Source organism: Blastocystis hominis, assembly GCF_000151665.1.
Source record: "Blastocystis hominis, Singapore isolate B (sub-type 7) whole genome shotgun sequence assembly, scaffold_1".
Classification (NCBI taxonomy): Eukaryota; class Bigyra; order Opalinata; family Blastocystidae; genus Blastocystis; species Blastocystis hominis.
In genome coordinates this window covers 1,477,134-1,492,290 of record NW_013171816.1, presented here as the reverse complement: position 1 = coordinate 1,492,290, position 15,157 = coordinate 1,477,134, and the positions used below count along the sequence as shown (strand labels likewise).

General features: G+C 51.5%; 7 protein-coding genes; 3 read left to right on the top strand and 4 right to left on the bottom strand.

Moving 5' to 3' along the window:
- Positions 1 to 588: 588 nt before the first annotated feature.
- Positions 589 to 3,721, bottom strand: GSBLH_T00006998001 (uncharacterized protein; the record flags this gene model as incomplete). Its single annotated transcript, XM_013039462.1, has 4 exons — positions 589 to 2,972; positions 3,004 to 3,304; positions 3,335 to 3,488; positions 3,519 to 3,721. The coding sequence occupies 4 exons, from the start codon at positions 3,719 to 3,721 to the stop codon at positions 589 to 591; spliced, it is 3,042 nt and encodes a 1,013-aa protein (XP_012894916.1).
- Positions 3,722 to 4,435: 714 nt separating this feature from the next.
- Positions 4,436 to 6,498, bottom strand: GSBLH_T00001116001 (uncharacterized protein; the record flags this gene model as incomplete). The annotated part of the gene is made up of 4 exons (XM_013039461.1): positions 4,436 to 4,722; positions 4,753 to 4,848; positions 4,877 to 4,948; positions 4,980 to 6,498. The coding sequence occupies 4 exons, from the start codon at positions 6,496 to 6,498 to the stop codon at positions 4,436 to 4,438; spliced, it is 1,974 nt and encodes a 657-aa protein (XP_012894915.1).
- A 232-nt stretch (positions 6,499 to 6,730) lies between these two features.
- GSBLH_T00006202001 (uncharacterized protein) lies at positions 6,731 to 9,601 on the bottom strand (the record flags this gene model as incomplete). The annotated part of the gene is made up of 12 exons (XM_013039460.1): positions 6,731 to 7,479; positions 7,509 to 7,577; positions 7,608 to 7,725; positions 7,783 to 7,850; positions 7,922 to 8,145; positions 8,172 to 8,203; positions 8,249 to 8,569; positions 8,600 to 8,981; positions 9,015 to 9,085; positions 9,120 to 9,347; positions 9,379 to 9,491; positions 9,523 to 9,601. The coding sequence occupies 12 exons, from the start codon at positions 9,599 to 9,601 to the stop codon at positions 6,731 to 6,733; spliced, it is 2,454 nt and encodes an 817-aa protein (XP_012894914.1).
- An 89-nt stretch (positions 9,602 to 9,690) lies between these two features.
- On the bottom strand, positions 9,691 to 11,765 carry GSBLH_T00001115001 (Succinate dehydrogenase flavoprotein subunit (SDHA)). XM_013039459.1 has 4 exons: positions 11,587 to 11,765; positions 11,477 to 11,553; positions 11,350 to 11,442; positions 9,691 to 11,315 (listed from the first exon to the last, which is right to left on the bottom strand). The coding sequence occupies exons 1-4, from the start codon at positions 11,705 to 11,707 to the stop codon at positions 9,702 to 9,704; spliced, it is 1,905 nt and encodes a 634-aa protein (XP_012894913.1). The 5' UTR covers positions 11,708 to 11,765; the 3' UTR covers positions 9,691 to 9,701.
- A 170-nt stretch (positions 11,766 to 11,935) lies between these two features.
- Positions 11,936 to 12,667, top strand: GSBLH_T00001114001 (uncharacterized protein). XM_013039458.1 has 3 exons: positions 11,936 to 12,174; positions 12,207 to 12,456; positions 12,489 to 12,667. The coding sequence occupies exons 1-3, from the start codon at positions 12,039 to 12,041 to the stop codon at positions 12,640 to 12,642; spliced, it is 540 nt and encodes a 179-aa protein (XP_012894912.1). The 5' UTR covers positions 11,936 to 12,038; the 3' UTR covers positions 12,643 to 12,667.
- Positions 12,668 to 12,702: 35 nt separating this feature from the next.
- GSBLH_T00001113001 (Short-chain dehydrogenase/reductase) lies at positions 12,703 to 13,698 on the top strand (the record flags this gene model as incomplete). XM_013039457.1 has 6 exons in its annotated part: positions 12,703 to 12,909; positions 12,941 to 12,994; positions 13,027 to 13,206; positions 13,237 to 13,353; positions 13,387 to 13,474; positions 13,505 to 13,698. The coding sequence occupies 6 exons, from the start codon at positions 12,703 to 12,705 to the stop codon at positions 13,600 to 13,602; spliced, it is 744 nt and encodes a 247-aa protein (XP_012894911.1). The 3' UTR covers positions 13,603 to 13,698.
- A 35-nt stretch (positions 13,699 to 13,733) lies between these two features.
- Positions 13,734 to 14,627, top strand: GSBLH_T00006201001 (uncharacterized protein; the record flags this gene model as incomplete). The annotated part of the gene is made up of 4 exons (XM_013039456.1): positions 13,734 to 14,036; positions 14,067 to 14,253; positions 14,309 to 14,548; positions 14,578 to 14,627. 4 exons carry the CDS (start codon positions 13,734 to 13,736, stop codon positions 14,625 to 14,627), a joined length of 780 nt encoding a protein of 259 aa, XP_012894910.1.
- Between the last annotated feature and the right edge of the window lie 530 nt (positions 14,628 to 15,157).

Below are 15,157 nucleotides of genomic sequence, written 5' to 3'. Positions count from 1 at the left end.
AACTCGGAGTCATTCTCCACATACCACATCGGCAGCACGTCGAGCAGGAACAAACACATCTTCTGAATGTTCATCCGAAACTGCTCGTAGCTCTGAGAATTCTGCTGACGCATCATATTCACATAGGTCAGCGCCCAGAACGAAGATGAGCACGCTGAAGCCACGGCAGGGCCATTCGTGTCGCCCGATTTGATCGCCATATACGCGAGAGGCGAGTGCCAAATGTGCACAGCGCCGATGTACCGCAGAATGACGGGCATGTCTTCACTACTCTTCAGCAAGCGGCGATCCATCGCGGTCATCTTCTTCTTCGGGATGCTGTCGAACCAGCTGACGCCTTTCGGGGTCCCTTTGAGAACGGAAAGACACTGGCTTCGCACGGTGTCGTTCAGATCGGGCGCCAAGCCTTGGATCAGCAGCACCGACTCCAACGTCTTGTTCACCTCCGTGTCGATCGCCATCACGCGGTTCTGCGACGAGTTCTGCTTGATGAGCACCGAAGTCACGGCCGTGGCGAAGAGATTGCACAGGTTGCAGCAGCGCGCCATCCACGTACAAATCCTTCCTGCCTGTCATGGATTGAGCAAACTACCTACGAACTTGGATGGATTTGTTGTTTTTGAACAAATCGATGCACTGGTTCTGAAGAATCACGATCTGGCTCAGCGGGTTCAGCAAGATACACACCGATTTCATGTTTTCCTGGACGATCGGTAACACCTTTTCACTGATCTTGGTCTCGACGTTCGAGTAATGCAGCACAATCGAATAGCACACGTACAGAATGTACTCGATGTTCCGATACACCGGTGATGAGATGAAGAAGTCGGAAAGCTGCTTACTGATATCGTTTTCTACCATGGTTGTCTCCACGAAGCATCCCAAGATCTTCTGCGAAAACTCGAGAATGCAGTTGCAAATGTTGATGATGTTCTCTCCGTCCGTCTTCAGCGCCTGCAGCGCGGTCATGTATCCATCGTATAATTTCTTGAAGTCGTTGTTATAGATCGACGACATGAGCTGCAGGATGAAATGAACGATATCCGTCAAGCCGGACACGTCCAGATCGTGCTGGTCCGAAGAAAGCACTCGGATATACGAGGAGAAGATATCCGAGAAATGACTGAACACTTGCTTCAGCATGTCCACAAAGGAAGCGCATTTATCCCTTGACACAAGATTCTCGATCAAATTGTTCTTCTTTAAATACTTAAACAGCGCTAACACAGTATCAAGCAATGCATAGTGATCCATTTTCGGATCGCTCTGGATGATGTTGTATTCATCGAAAATCATGCCGATCAGATTGAAGAACGGCGAAATCGTGCTAATGTCAGTCATTAGATTGCAAATCACATCATTCACCCTCTTCTTGATCAAAGAGAACTCCACACTATTACTATCGATCTCCAAAATCCTGAAGAGCAACATGAATAAACTGGTCGGTTTCTGTGAGTCCACTGCGAAGACGGAAAGCCGACCCGTGGATTTCGAATGGAAATAGTAGAGTTGCTGAGCGTACAGAAGCTCAATGCTGCAATAAAGCGCGTACAGCACGTCCTTATTCTCATAGGACGCATTCATGGCGTGAGATCGCTTCGCTTGATGCTTGTGGTCAATGGTCTGATAGCCATTCATGTCCATCTGCAGCAATTCGTTTTCGTCCATTTCGAAATCATCTTCATTGATGCTCGTTCCCAGCAGGCCTTTCCCAGAACCGCTTAGCGAAAGCGAGCTGGAACGCGACCTTCCAGAGTACAAAGAAAATGAAAAGCTCTTCGATGGCGGTCGAGTCAATCGCTCCGGAGTGGACTGCACCGATTCGCTCATGCTTCGCTTCCGATCCGTCGAAAGTCCACTGGATTTCGAGTCCGAATTCCCCTTATACGTTTCAAAGTACATTTGGAGCAGCTCGGTAATCAGGTCCAAGTTCTGCGAAATGCTTTTGGGTGTCACGTGCATCAGAAAACAATTCGGAGTTTCCGGATACGTCTCCGCATTCTGGTTTTCAAAGAAGATTCGATTCGAGAGAGTCAAGTAAGAAAGCATCAACGAAACGGACTCAAACACCGACAATGAAGAGAGATCCGCATTGAACTCCTTGATGACCTTGCCCGGATTCCAGTAATTCATCAATTGAAACTCGGCCGAGCTGAAATTGAACATCGAGGTCATCACATCCGTTTGGTACTCCGACAAATAAAGGCAGTAGTGCGACAGACCCAGCGAGACCTGCAACAAGCCGAATGGCGGCAACTTGACTTCACAGGGCTGCGAATTGTACGAGGACGCGTCCATAATGCTTTTTCCCCACATGTACACTTTCCGATCGCTCGTCACCGCCATGGCTACGTCGCCTCCAGCATAGATCGCCTCGCAGCCCTCCCTCATCATCATGACCTCGCAGAACTGGAAGAGCGATTTGCTTCCGTACGATCCGCTCGTGTACAGCGCGCCCGTCTCATCGAGCACCAGGCTGTGATGCGATCCCGCGGCGATCTTCACGATCCTGCAGGGCATCGGCACTTCTACGGGTGCCGTGTAGCGAGTGCTTTTCGACAGACCGAGCTCGCCGTACTCGTTGCTTCCGAACACGATCAGCCTGCCGTCCCTCGTGAGACAGAGCGTGTGGTCTTTTCCGCAGGAAATCTCCGCAATGTCTTCGACGCCGGGAACGATCGTCGGGATCGGAATGGGATTGCGTTCCCTGGAATTCGGGCGGAGGAATCCGCATTGGCAGTGCGCGTTGTTGCCCCAGCAGCAAATCTGCCCGTTCTCCAAAAGAATACACGCGAAGCTGGATCCCGCCGAAACCTGTTTGATCGGAGACATCGAAGGGACCATGATGAGCGTGGGCTTGGATTTGTAGTCGCCAGTCTTTTGAGAGAGCATTGAATACGCGTTGCTGCCCCATCCGTACAGCTTGCCGCTTTCCGTGAGAACGAGAATCACGGAACTGAATCGGATATCGCCTAGAGATCAACATCCAGCCCCAAAACGAACCGATCTGCACGACTTTTTCGTTACTCAGCATCGACAGCTCCACCTCGACGTTCTCCGTGCTGTTGTACTTCATTTGCATGGCTCCGTTGAGATTGCTCCCGCTCGCGACGATCGATCCATCGTCGTACAGCACCAATGTCACGTGGTCGGCCACTTGGACTTGCTTCACGGATTTGTGGGAGCGATACAAGAACTTTTTCACGGGCGTCACTCCGGACTTCCCCCGGGGCACGCACAGCTCGCCGTACTCATTCGATCCATAAGCGAGCAGATACAACGAATTGTACGTCGAGACCAAGAACTAGGATGCAACCACAAAAGAAGCAGCTACCTTATCCAAGGAACTCGCAGTGGCTTTCAGATCGATTCGACTCTTCGGACTCATCTTCAGAAACGACACCACCATCGCGAGAATCGAATCCTCCGAGCCGCGAGCGATCGCAATGCCGAGGAGGTTCCGCATCGCACTGCTGAAATGCTTCGACCTACGAGTTAAAAGTTGCGATCAGAGCGACGTGGGATCGCGAACCAGCTCGGAGAGCATGCTTTGAATCTGATCATAGGTGTTCTGGATCACGGCCGGCTGGTCCATCAGGGAGCGAGGATACACGTTGCACAGCGTGGTGCAGAGTTTGTTGTAGATGCTGTCGAAGAGCCGGCTGTCTTCCTTGTTCGCGATGAGAAGCAAGGAGAGACAAAAGTCCGCGAGCGACTCCATGACGTTCGTTCTAAAGAGTAAAGGGTGGAACCAGAAAAGTGTACACGCTGAAGGGCAGAGACACTGCTTTGGAAACAGGTTCACGATAGTATTTGAGTTCCTTCTTTTTCGCTTCCTCTAGCGATGATCAATATATATATATAAAGCCAGTACTTAAAACTCTTTGGTGCTCTTTAAACAAATAACTCATATAGACTACAACATATGCTTTTTTGCAGAAAGTATCCTAGAATCGATGGAAGACGGAACGAAAAGAATACAAGTTCAGTACTCGTATCAACTCTGTTGATTGAATTGCGCACAGTGTTCATTTGAGAGATTATATTTCGGAGATTGCCGATAGGGACGACCCATGAGTGGGACTCGACCGACAGACTCGGACTAACCTCGCCACTTCGGTCTTTCTAAAATGTCAAACTTATCACACTCTCTACATTTCCACGAGACGTCTTCCCGTCTTTGCCACTTTCTCTTTCAAAAATAATGCCATACGTCTTCAACTTATTCTTAATGTCTATAATAAGAGAAGGGAATAGGAGTCCCTACCTGTTTCTCTCTTAGTAATAAATTCATTGAGTTTAGCATCGTCATATAAGTAAAACTACGAAAAAAGCGATAACCGGATTCTTACATCCATATTTACATCTTCTGTTTGTTTTTGAACACTCATTTTATCAGAAGACGTCGTAATACAATGAGAAAATGAAAATGATTCTATGTAAATCTTGGGAGTTTCAATAGAGCCAGTTTTGAAAAAACAGAACACATAGAAGATCCTTTCTTTTTTAACTTCGAAACCTTCGCACCCGTCTCGCCTTTCAACACGTCGACTACCGAGTCATCGACATTCTCTCCTCGCTTTAATGTCTTCAAACCGCCTCGGCAGCCCTCTGCGATGGCAATTCCCGCGCCATTCAGCTGCGGAATCCCCACCACTTTAATTTCTCCCACATTCAGCAACGCGTTCGGATGCATCACGATCTTCTGCAGAGCTGGCAGTTCTACGCGTCACTTCCCTTCTCCTTCCCCACCCCTCATCTCCAGCAGGTTGGATCCCCTCTCGAAGATGTCCTGCAGTCCCGCGCAGGCGCGGAATCCCAGCTCGATCTCGCTCAGCTTCGGCAAATCTGCATTCCACCAATTCCCCGTTTCTACTTTTAATATACACGCTCTGCACCTTCTCGAAGCAGCTATTTCCGATCACCAGCGTGGTCAGCGCCTCCAGGTCTACCCTTCACCGCCATCTCTCGCCACACACCTTGGAACCGCACTTCCTTGCACCAATAGAAGCAGTTGCTCGGTCTCTCCGTCTCCGCGCTGCTCTCTCCGATCCTCACGCTTCGCAGCTGCGGCAGCTCCGCCAGCGTCAGCTTCGCGAAGTCGCAGCAGGCGCCGGCGTGCAGCACGACGCTCTCCAGCCGCTCGCAGGCCTCGATCTCGAGCGCCTTCCGCGCGCCTTCGACGGCGAACTCCTTCTTGTCGATCGCCGCCGCGTTCTCCGCGCTGCAGCACGCGTTCCGCTCGATTTCCAGCGACCGCAGAGAGCGCAGCTCGCGCAGCGCCAGCTGCTTCACGGCCCGCAGAGCGCCTTCTGCGATGGTGAGATGGCGCAGCCGGTTGAAGCGGACGAAGTCGATCGCGTCCTCCTCGAACCCTGCGATTCGGATCGCCATCGTCGACGCGGGCAGCGCGCGCAGCTCCTTCAGACTTCGCACCTGGTCGGTTTCCTCGCCGTCACCGTCGCCGTCCTGCGATGAGGGCAATTGCCGCGTCGCGGCGCGGCGCTTCTGCCCGAAACACGCACAGCCGCTTCCGGAACCGATCTTTTCGATGCGGCCGGTGTCGATGTACACGCGGATCTCCTCGCCGGTGTAGACGTTATCGACGAACTCGCCCTCCGCCACCAGCTCGCCCTCCTCGTTCATGTACTGCCCCTGCCCGTTCGCCATATCGTTCATCCAGTCCCCGATGTACTGCGCGGTGTGGTTCGGATAGAAGCTCTTCCCCTGGCCCTGCCGATGGCCGTTCACGAAGGCTCCCATATACACCAGAGAGCCGTTTACGAATTGGCGGCCCTGGCCATGCGGCGGATACGTGTGTCGACTGTCTTGCTTGTACTCGCCTTCGTAGCATTTCTTGCCCTGGGCGTCGTAGATCACGATCGTCTTTCCCTTGAACTCTTTCAGCACGCGCTCCTCCGTGCCTTCGCGATATTTGCAGATCTTGAGCGGGTTTTCCGACTCGTCATAGGTGACTCCTTGACCGTCGCGGACAACCGTATCCTTAAGAAAACCGCCGATGTAGCGGATGTGTCCTTCAATGTCCCGTTCAATCATCTTTCTATCGCCCTTCTCGTCTTCTTCGATGGAAACTAAGCCCTTCTCGCCATCAACCCAGATTCCTTCAAAGATCGGCTCATGCTCATCGTCGTAAAGGATTCCATATCCGTTACGCTTGTCATGCTCGTAGTTGCCCGAGAACACCAGCTTGCCTCCGGAGAATTCTTCGCCCTTTCCGCAGCGTTCACCGTTCGTCCAGTTCCCTCGGAAAGTGAGCTGGCCGTTTTCAAAGAGAGATCCCTCTCCGTTGACCAAATCATCCTTGAAGTTCAGTTTCATTGCCATGATGGTGTTCGGGTCCAGCAAAATTCCCTCTCCATTCTTTTTGCCATTTTCCCATGTACATTCCAAGGTATACTCCTCACCGTTCTTTTTGAGGGTCTGCGTACCCTTTCCGTTACGGATCCCGTCCACTAAGGGAACATCGTATTCTCCCATTTCAAATCCGTCGAATACCTTATTCTCATCTCCGATGCCAATAACTAGTCAGTAACACGCACCATAAAAAAGGCCATACGCGAAGACAAATCAATATCCATTTCAATTTCAAAAAACAAAAACAAATTAGATTTGATTTTTCTGCCCTTCAAACACTTTGTCTTCCGCGGAAATCGTTATTTTCACAAACATCATATTACCGTTTCAAGATAGAACAAGCAAACACTCAAAATTACTTCTTTTGATACTTCTTCCAATCGCCTCGATAGACCATAATCTTCTTTATGTAGAGATTTCGATAGGCAGCCAAAAGTCCGTATGTGGATTGCGCAGTCACGACCGCTTCGCTCACCTCCGACAGCAGATAATTCTCCAGCAACGAGCACATCATGCCGTCCGTTCTCTCTTGCCTCTGCACATCTCTAAACGAATGCGCCAACAGGCAGTTCGTGTTTACATAATACTGCGGATACTCCTGCTGAATCAATTTTCGGACATCCTCCGAGTCGGTGGTAACGAGCCACTTCACCGGCTTTTCCTGGGCCAGTTTGGCCTTCTCCGTCTGATTCAGCGCATGCATGGTGAACATTTTCAAATCATCCTTAAACATGAACACATTTCTTCCTTCATCGCCGACCATCTTCCCCGTTCGAATCTGGACGCCGATCCAGTAATATTTGTCCCACTCCAGCTCTCTCTTCTTGTCCTGCACCGCCTTCGTGATGTCCTCGTGCACCTGCACCACCTTCGTATACACGAAGTTCAGCAGCATCTTGCGGATATCGCTTCCGCTGCGCAGCTTCGGGTTCAGCACGAACCCGCGGTCGTTGAACCACTCGAAGAACTCCGGATCCTTCACCACAAAGTCGATGAATTTGCACAGAGAGCGCAGAACGATGCGCGTCTTCGTCGTCTTCAGGAAGTCCGCGGGCTTCACGCGGCAGTGCACGCCCGTGTTCAGCGTGTCTTGCAGGGGTTTGTCTGCCGTTCAAACAGGGAAACGGAGAAACCTGAAATGGGAAGTGTGAAGTTCTCGTAGGGGAGACTGAAGTACAGATGGAAGGACGGCCAGCGGTAGACTAGAGGTGAAGAGAATGCGGAAGGAACACTTAACAGCTGACGGTGAGTCAGCATCGAGATCAAAATGCCTTCGGCGAGAATGCCGAGGTTGTTTCCCAGGCCAGAGTTCATCGGGTAGATGATGACATATTTCGTTTCTTCTGGAGGCTGAAGCTGAAGCCGGCGCTGTTCTGCGACCCACTCCTTGAAGAATTCATCTCTTACACCCTCCTTCGTGACCAAACTACGCTCGTACGAATTCAACCCATCGTCCATAGACAGCATTCGTTTGACTACTAACAAAAGGTGAAAAAACAGTACGCATTCGGAAAATTGTATGAGGGATCTGAAACCTGTTGACTACATATTACATTCACATAAAAAGGAAACCGACAATTGCCTAGGGTGTTAAAACTGAGAATCTGTTCAGGAACTCCCTTGATCGTCTCAATATTTTTATCCACAGTAACGTAAATCTTCTTATCCGTGGCAAACTTGACCTGCGAGTCGATCTGCGGGAAAAAGACAAACAGCTGCGAGAAATAAAAAATGCCCAACAATAGCGATAGCGCAACCAAAAGTGAGAAACTATGTGCCATTATGAGGAGTCAAACCTTTGTAGATAACAAACAATGAATAACAGACTCTATAAAAACTAACATCTAGAACTATTATGCAATCGCGACCTCACCCCATAATCTTCATTCTGTGCAGGTTTCATTACACCCGGAGAATCGTAATAATAAGTAGAAGAAGTAGAACATGGATATCGACAATTGGCTTCTTCTTCATAATAATCGTAGTCATCGATCTCTCTTCTCGAATATTTCCGCCTTGCAGGTCTTCGCAGCGAGAAAAACCCGCACACCAACACACACGCGCTCATTACCATGTTCTCCACGAACGACAAGCTATTCGCGCTCAGATAATTCTTCAGCCACTTTCGAACACACGACCGAAGCAGTGTGCCCAAAATTAACGACAGGTACAGTGTAAATCGAATCGACGACAACTAAGCATTATTCCCCGCGGTGATCCGCACTCCCAGAATGGCCGTGAGGAGGTAAATCAGCAGAGCCCACAGAAAGGTCTGCATCCAAAACGACGCGGTGTTGAGCAGCGAGGAAAGAATCGATTGGAACGAATCAAGGCCCGAAAATTGGAATTGCAGAAATTCGAAGACACGGTCGATGTTCCCAAAGGCGGAAAGCGTGTCGTTGCGCATGCGCGAGAAGGACTGGAGCACTTCGGTCTGCAGGTCAAACGAATCAAAAGCGCGGCAAACGAAGAACGATTCGAGATCCGATTTGGTGGCCGAAACCTTGCTCAGCAGCTCCGTGCCGAGTTTCTGAGACGCTTCCTGCTGCTGGGCTAGGGAGTTCTGACCCGAAAGAAGCGTCTGCTGATTCGAGAGGGAAGAATCACTGGATGAGGGAGAGAAAATAACAAAAGGTTACATCTTGGATCCCATGGCCTCCGTATTCTCTACGAGCTTGCTTGTTGAGCGCTCCATCTTTTGTTGCCAGAGCTAGAGGATGATAAAAATCGATTCAGGAAAACACTTTCGACTCGTGAATAAAGCAAATCACATCCGCGTGATTTAAAAACTGTATGTAGATCTGAAGAATCGGGTCTGGGAGAGCGGACGTACAGGTTCTGATTGCCGTTTTGCAAATATACTTCTTGCTCTTCGTATCTTGCAAATAGCAATTCATCACATCCCAGACAAAGCGCATCTTTTGTTCCTTATTCATTTCGGAGCACAACGTTTCCACATTGTTTAGGACCTCCTATGAAAAAAGCGAGAGACATGAAACACACTTCCCAACAAGTGGGGTTCTCACTTCTTTCAACATACGACGTCCACTCTTCTTTTCCCCACTCTGCAACATGCTTAATCTGGCTGTATTGCTTGGCACTCTCTTCGGAGAGATCTGTTCATTAGCCAGTTGCACGCAGACTTACTCATTTCAGAGAATGCCACAGTCCAGCAAACGAGGAGAAGCATGCAACGAGCATCCCATCTCCTCATTTCTTTTTTCATCAGTATTTATTTTTAATAAAAAGGAATTGTAATCAACTCTTCTTCCTCTGCACACCCTATTCTCTCCCTGTTTCTCCAACAAACATGGCAAAGCAAACGATTAATACACACGCGCCTTGGGCGGAATGGGCTTCACTTCGTTCTCGTCCAGCGTGTTCATATGCACGGGACGGTACATCAGCTTGGTGGTTCCCGTTCCAAACAGAGCGTCGTCGTGGTAGGCCACGGTGTGCTTCAACCAGTTCACGTCATCGCGCTCCTTGTAGTCCTCGCGCGCGTGGGCTCCACGCGACTCCTTGCGCGCCTCGGCAGCGATCATGGTGCAGTGTGCCTGCTCGAGGAGATTCTGGAGCTCGAGCGTCTCGATGAGATCGGTGTTCCAGATCATGGAGCGATCGGTGATGCCCACGTCGCGGATCTCCTTCACCACCTCGTTCATGCGCTTGCATCCCTCCTGCAGCGTCTCCTCCGTGCGGAACACCGCCGCGTAGTCCTGCATGGTGCGCTGCATGCGCAGTCGCAGCTGCGCGGTGGGGATGGCGCCCTTCGCGTAGCGCAGGCGGTCCAGGTTCTCCAGACAGGCCTTGCCGGCGTCCGCGGGCAGCGGGGTCTTCGCCTCGCCGGGCTTGCTGATCTCGTTGATGTAGTTCGCGCAGGCGCGGCCGAACACCACGATGTCCAGCAGGGAGTTCGCGCCCAGGCGGTTGGCGCCGTGCACCGACGTGCAGGCCGCCTCGCCGGCGCACCAGAGTCCGGGCACCACCTTCTCCGTGTCCTGCTCCGTGGGCTTCAGCACCTGGCCGTGGTAGTTCGTGGGCAGTCCGCCCATGTTGTAGTGCACCGTGGGCAGCACCGGCACCGGCTCCTTCGTCACGTCCACGCCCGCGAAGATCATGGCCGTCTCGGAAATGCCCGGCAGGCGCTCCGCCAGCAGGTCGGCGGGCAGGTGGTCCAGGTGCAGGTAGATGTGGTCCTTCAGCTTGCCCACGCCGCGGCCCTCGCGGATCTCCATCGTCATCGCGCGCGACACCACGTCGCGGCACGCCAGGTCCTTCGCCGTCGGCGCGTACCGCTCCATGAAGCGCTCGCCCTCGCTGTTGCGCAGCACGCCGCCCTCGCCGCGGCAGCCCTCCGTCATCAGGCAGCCCACGCCGTAGATGCCCGTCGGGTGGAACTGCACGAACTCGGGGTCCTCCAGCGGAATGCCCGCGCGCAGCGCCATCGCCGTGCCGTCTCCCGTGCACGTGTGCGCAGACGTCGCAGAGAAGTAGCAGCGACCGTAGCCGCCGGTGGTGATGATGGTCTGCTTGCAGTGGAAGCGATGGATCGACCCGTCCTCCAGACACAGCGCCATCACGCCCACGCACTCGTCGCCGTTCATGATCAGATCCAGCGCATGGTACTCGATGAAGTACGACGTGTTGTACGCCAGCGACCGCCCGTACAGCGTGTGCAGCATCGCGTGGCCCGTTCGGTCCGCAGCCGCAGCCGTGCGGTACGCCTGGCCGCCCTCGCCGTAGTTCTTCGTCTGACCACCGAACGCGCGCTGGTAGATCTTGCCGTTCTCGCAACGGCTGAACGGAAGACCGTACGCCTCCAGCTCGCGCACAGCGCGCGGAGCCTCGCGGCACATGTAGTGAATCGCGTCCTGGTCACCCAGCCAGTCCGAACCCTTCACCGTGTCGTAGAAGTGCCAACGCCAGTCGTCCTCGTGCTGCACCTTCAGAACCAACGCACGAACCTCCTACCATGTTGCCGAGAGCAGCGTTCACGCCTCCCTGGGCAGCGACGGTGTGAGAACGCGTGGGGAACAGTTTGGTAATCACGGCAGTCTTGAATCCCTGCGCGTCAGCAAAATCACAGAAAAGCCAATACGTATTCAGAAAGACCCATAGCGGCACGCAGACCCGCACCTCCAGCACCGACAACCACGCAGTCGTACTCGTGGTCCACTACAAGCTAACTTGGCTACCCACAGTGCAAACCAATAGGATAAGCAGTGCCCAGATCCTTCGTGACCTTAGCATCTGCAGTATTACCAACTACAGCGGAACGGCAGGCAGTAGCTCGGAATGCTCTTGTCAGAGCCGGAGCAGTCTTTCCCATAATTCTGAAACTGGGCAGCATTTCTACAAGACTAAGCTATTCCACACAGGGATACTACTCTATATATCGAGTTTCTAAATAGAGAATAGACGAGCACACCGGAATCTGAATCAATACAGAATCAAGCCATTGGTAGGATTCCAGGTTCCGCCGTGAGCAGAAACCAATTCGTCCCGATTTTTGGATTCTCTGATTGAATGGAAATCTCCAGTGCCAAGTATTGTGTGACATTGAATAGGTAAGAATTGATGCCTGTGCGTTTTTGCAGGAGAATGAGGAGGAGAGCTTTGTATTTTTCGAATGTGGGACAAATCTAACTGCGCGTGTAGAAATGTTCGAAAAGGAAGTGGTTATTGATTGCAAGGGACACATCATGGGCCGTCTTGCTTCTGTCGTGGCCAAGGAGCTTCTCTCTGGTCAGAAGGTTGTGTGCGTCCGCTGCGAGGACATTAACATCACCGGAGGAAGTGGGGCGTGCTGGAGAGTGCTTACTGAATAGTGATGCGTAACCGTGTGCGCCGTGAGGCCTATCTTCGTAAGAAGATGAACACCAACCCTGCTCGTGGTGGCTACCATCAGAGCGCTCCTTCTGAGATCTTCAAGCGTGCTGTGCGCGGAATGATTCCCCACAAGACCCCTCGTGGAGGCAACGCGATGAGCAACCTGAAGTGCTTCGACGGAGTGCCTGCTCCCTACGACAAGAAGAAGCGCGTGGTTGTGCCCGCTGCTTACCGTGTGTCTCACCTGAGGTAGGTGGCGAGACATTGGAGTGAGGAAATAGACCCGATCGTGCCTACATCACTGCTGGACACCTCGCCAGCCAGTTCGGATGGAGATACGGACATCTCATTCAGCGTCTGGAGGCCAAGAGACTCGCGAAGTCGAAGGAGTATTTCGAGAAGAAGAACTCTGAGAAGAAGGAGGCTTCCGCGTAAGCTTGGTTCAAACATGTCACACTTTTGTTAGTTTGTTCTACTTGTAATTTTCGAGTGAACATGGAGTCATTGGTCGGAAAAGTAGCGTGCATTACGGGAGCATCTCGGGGTATTGGTCGAGGAATTGCTCTCGCCCTTGCGAAGGAGGGATGCAAATTGGGGATCTGTAGCAGGAAAGAAGCTGATATTGAGCGCTGCAAGAAGGAATTGGAAAAGTTAGGTGCTGACGTAATCGCTTGCCCCGTTGATGTGAGCAAGAAAGAGGAAGTAAGGAGCTAGGGTGGGCATAAACAAACAGATGACGCACTTCAGAGACTTAGTTTTGGAGCGTTTTGGTACCATCGATATCTGGGTACGATTGATGAGATTTCTGTGATTTCGTAGGTCAATAATGCGGGATACATGCCTATCAATCTTTTGGAAAATGGGAACATGGATGAATGGGACCGCACTGTCGATGTTAACTGCAAAGGAGTGCTCCACGGAATCGGCTGCTGTCTGCCGGTGATGAAGAAGAACAACTCCGGTCATATCATCAACCTTTCTTCAGACGGTGGTCTTCGCGTACTTTCTCCAAGCCTATCTCGAGTGTAGCAATTCAACTATCTCACCGTTTATTGCGCAACCAAGTATTTTGTGGAGGGCTTGTCCATCGGTCTCCGTCGCGAGGTCAGCGGCTACAACATCCGCGTCACAAACCTCCAACCCGGAGTAATCGTTCTGCTTTGGATTCCTGATGGATAGGATGTATCGACGGACATTGGCATGGACTCAACGGACAAGGAGGCGATCAAGGGCTATTATGGACGCGACGTGACGGAAGATGTTTCAGGTACGTGCAGCCGATCGAGTAAGAACCAAGATGACAGTTCGAGCAGCATGGAGGAAGAAGATGAGGCTCCGAATTTCTACTCGCTGAAGGTGAAGAACATCGCGGACACCGTTGTTTTCATATCCTAAGGAACCATTACCAAGTGCCTTGACTAAACGTGCTAAAACAGCCGACGAACGTGGCGATCAACGCAGTACTGATCGAACCGCAGAGAGCGCCTATCTAATGATTGTTTGTTGGAAAAGCATTGTTTTTCATCATGTTCCGGTGTTCCCGATTTTGTGTTGTCCCGAAACGTTTTTTCGCTACCGCCGCTAAAGAAGAGAAGATTGTCGAGGAAGTAGCCCAAACTACGGTAGACGCTGGTAAAGAGCTGGAGGACCGTGTAGCCCGCATGTTGAAGAAGCGTGGACACCTGAACATCAAAAAGAACCAGCGCATGAAGGACCGGAACGGAAATTGGTCGGAGTTCGATATTGTCTATGGATGGCCGATCCGCCACTATGTAGAGTGCAAGAACTATTCACACCCAGTAAAATTGGAGATGGTAGCCAAGTTCAAGGTGGGTTTTGTAGCAAGGAATGACGAATAGGAGGTGCTACGCCTACACCGCATTCCGAAGTCTCGTGGAATGTTTATTACCACGTCGACATACACCCCCCGAGCAACGACTATCGGAATTAACTGTATTGACGGTGCTGGGTTGGAGCGCTTGGAGAAAACGGCGACGACGGCGCTTCTGATCAAGTCCTGCATCGTTCTGGCGTGCTGCTTTGGAGGTGTCGGTCTGTATTCGCTTTGTTCGTTTTTCTTTTCCGGAAGTCTTACGCGTAGTGACGCAGAGCAATTCCCCCAAGATCCAGAAATGGAGAGAGGAGATCAGCAAGAAGAGCCAGGAAGTCTCGAAGCAGAAGAGCAGCGAGATGGCTGTGGCGGTTGAGAAGGCAAAGCAGAAGAGCGAAGAGATTCTGGAGGCCACGAAGCAGAAGAGCTCGGAGGTCGTCGAGAAGATGGAGGTGATGGAAAAGGCAAAGCAGAAGAGTAGCGAGATTCTGGAGGCCACCATTCAAAAGGGTGCGGAGGTCGTGGAGGCGGCGAAGCAGACGTCTGCAACGGCGGTGGAATTGGCGAAACAGAAGAGAGCAGAGTTTAGAAGTGAGGTGGCGGAATTGGAGATGGAAGAGAAAAAGATGAAGAAGGAGATGAAGAAGGAGATGAAGGAGCTAAAGGAACCAGAGGAGCCGGAGGAGCCGGAGGAGCCGGAGGAGGAGGAATGGGAGGCTCCGTCGATTGACGAAATATTGGGAACTCTTTTTAGAAGCTTGCTGGGTTATAAAAGGTGATTCTGCTGTTTGTTCGATTACACACTGTCTCCAACCTTGCAAGGTCCACGGCAATGGCTGGGGAGGGAATCGGGATCGCAAGAGTGTTTTTAGCAGAAACACTATTCAGAATAACCGCGAGTAACGAAGAAAATTCATTGCAAATTCATATATCTTCCCTCTAGTTAGACAAAAGCGAAATTGCTACTGTGTAAGACTTATTTGTGGCCATGTATTTAGTAGAAGTAAACTAAACACATGAACTCTTCGCAACCAGGTAGTATTCTTGCGAGCCCGTGAAATGCAGAAGCTCTCAATTTAGACGTGTCCGCAACAGTTAGGCAATTATTCGTACCCTCTG

Coding starts and splice junctions, on each gene's coding strand:
- GSBLH_T00001114001 (XM_013039458.1), top strand. CDS start 12,039: ATGTTCGAAAAGGAAGTGGTTATTGATTGCAAGGGACACATCATGGGC. Junction 12,175..12,206: donor CATTAACATCACCGGAGGAA/GTGGGGCGTGCT, acceptor CTTACTGAATAG/TGATGCGTAACCGTGTGCGC. Junction 12,457..12,488: donor TACCGTGTGTCTCACCTGAG/GTAGGTGGCGAG, acceptor GTGAGGAAATAG/ACCCGATCGTGCCTACATCA.
- GSBLH_T00001115001 (XM_013039459.1), bottom strand. CDS start 11,707: ATGGGAAAGACTGCTCCGGCTCTGACAAGAGCATTCCGAGCTACTGCC. Junction 11,443..11,476: donor CTATGGGTCTTTCTGAATAC/GTATTGGCTTTT, acceptor GCTGACGCGCAG/GGATTCAAGACTGCCGTGAT. Junction 11,316..11,349: donor ACGCTGCTCTCGGCAACATG/GTAGGAGGTTCG, acceptor CTGAAGGTGCAG/CACGAGGACGACTGGCGTTG.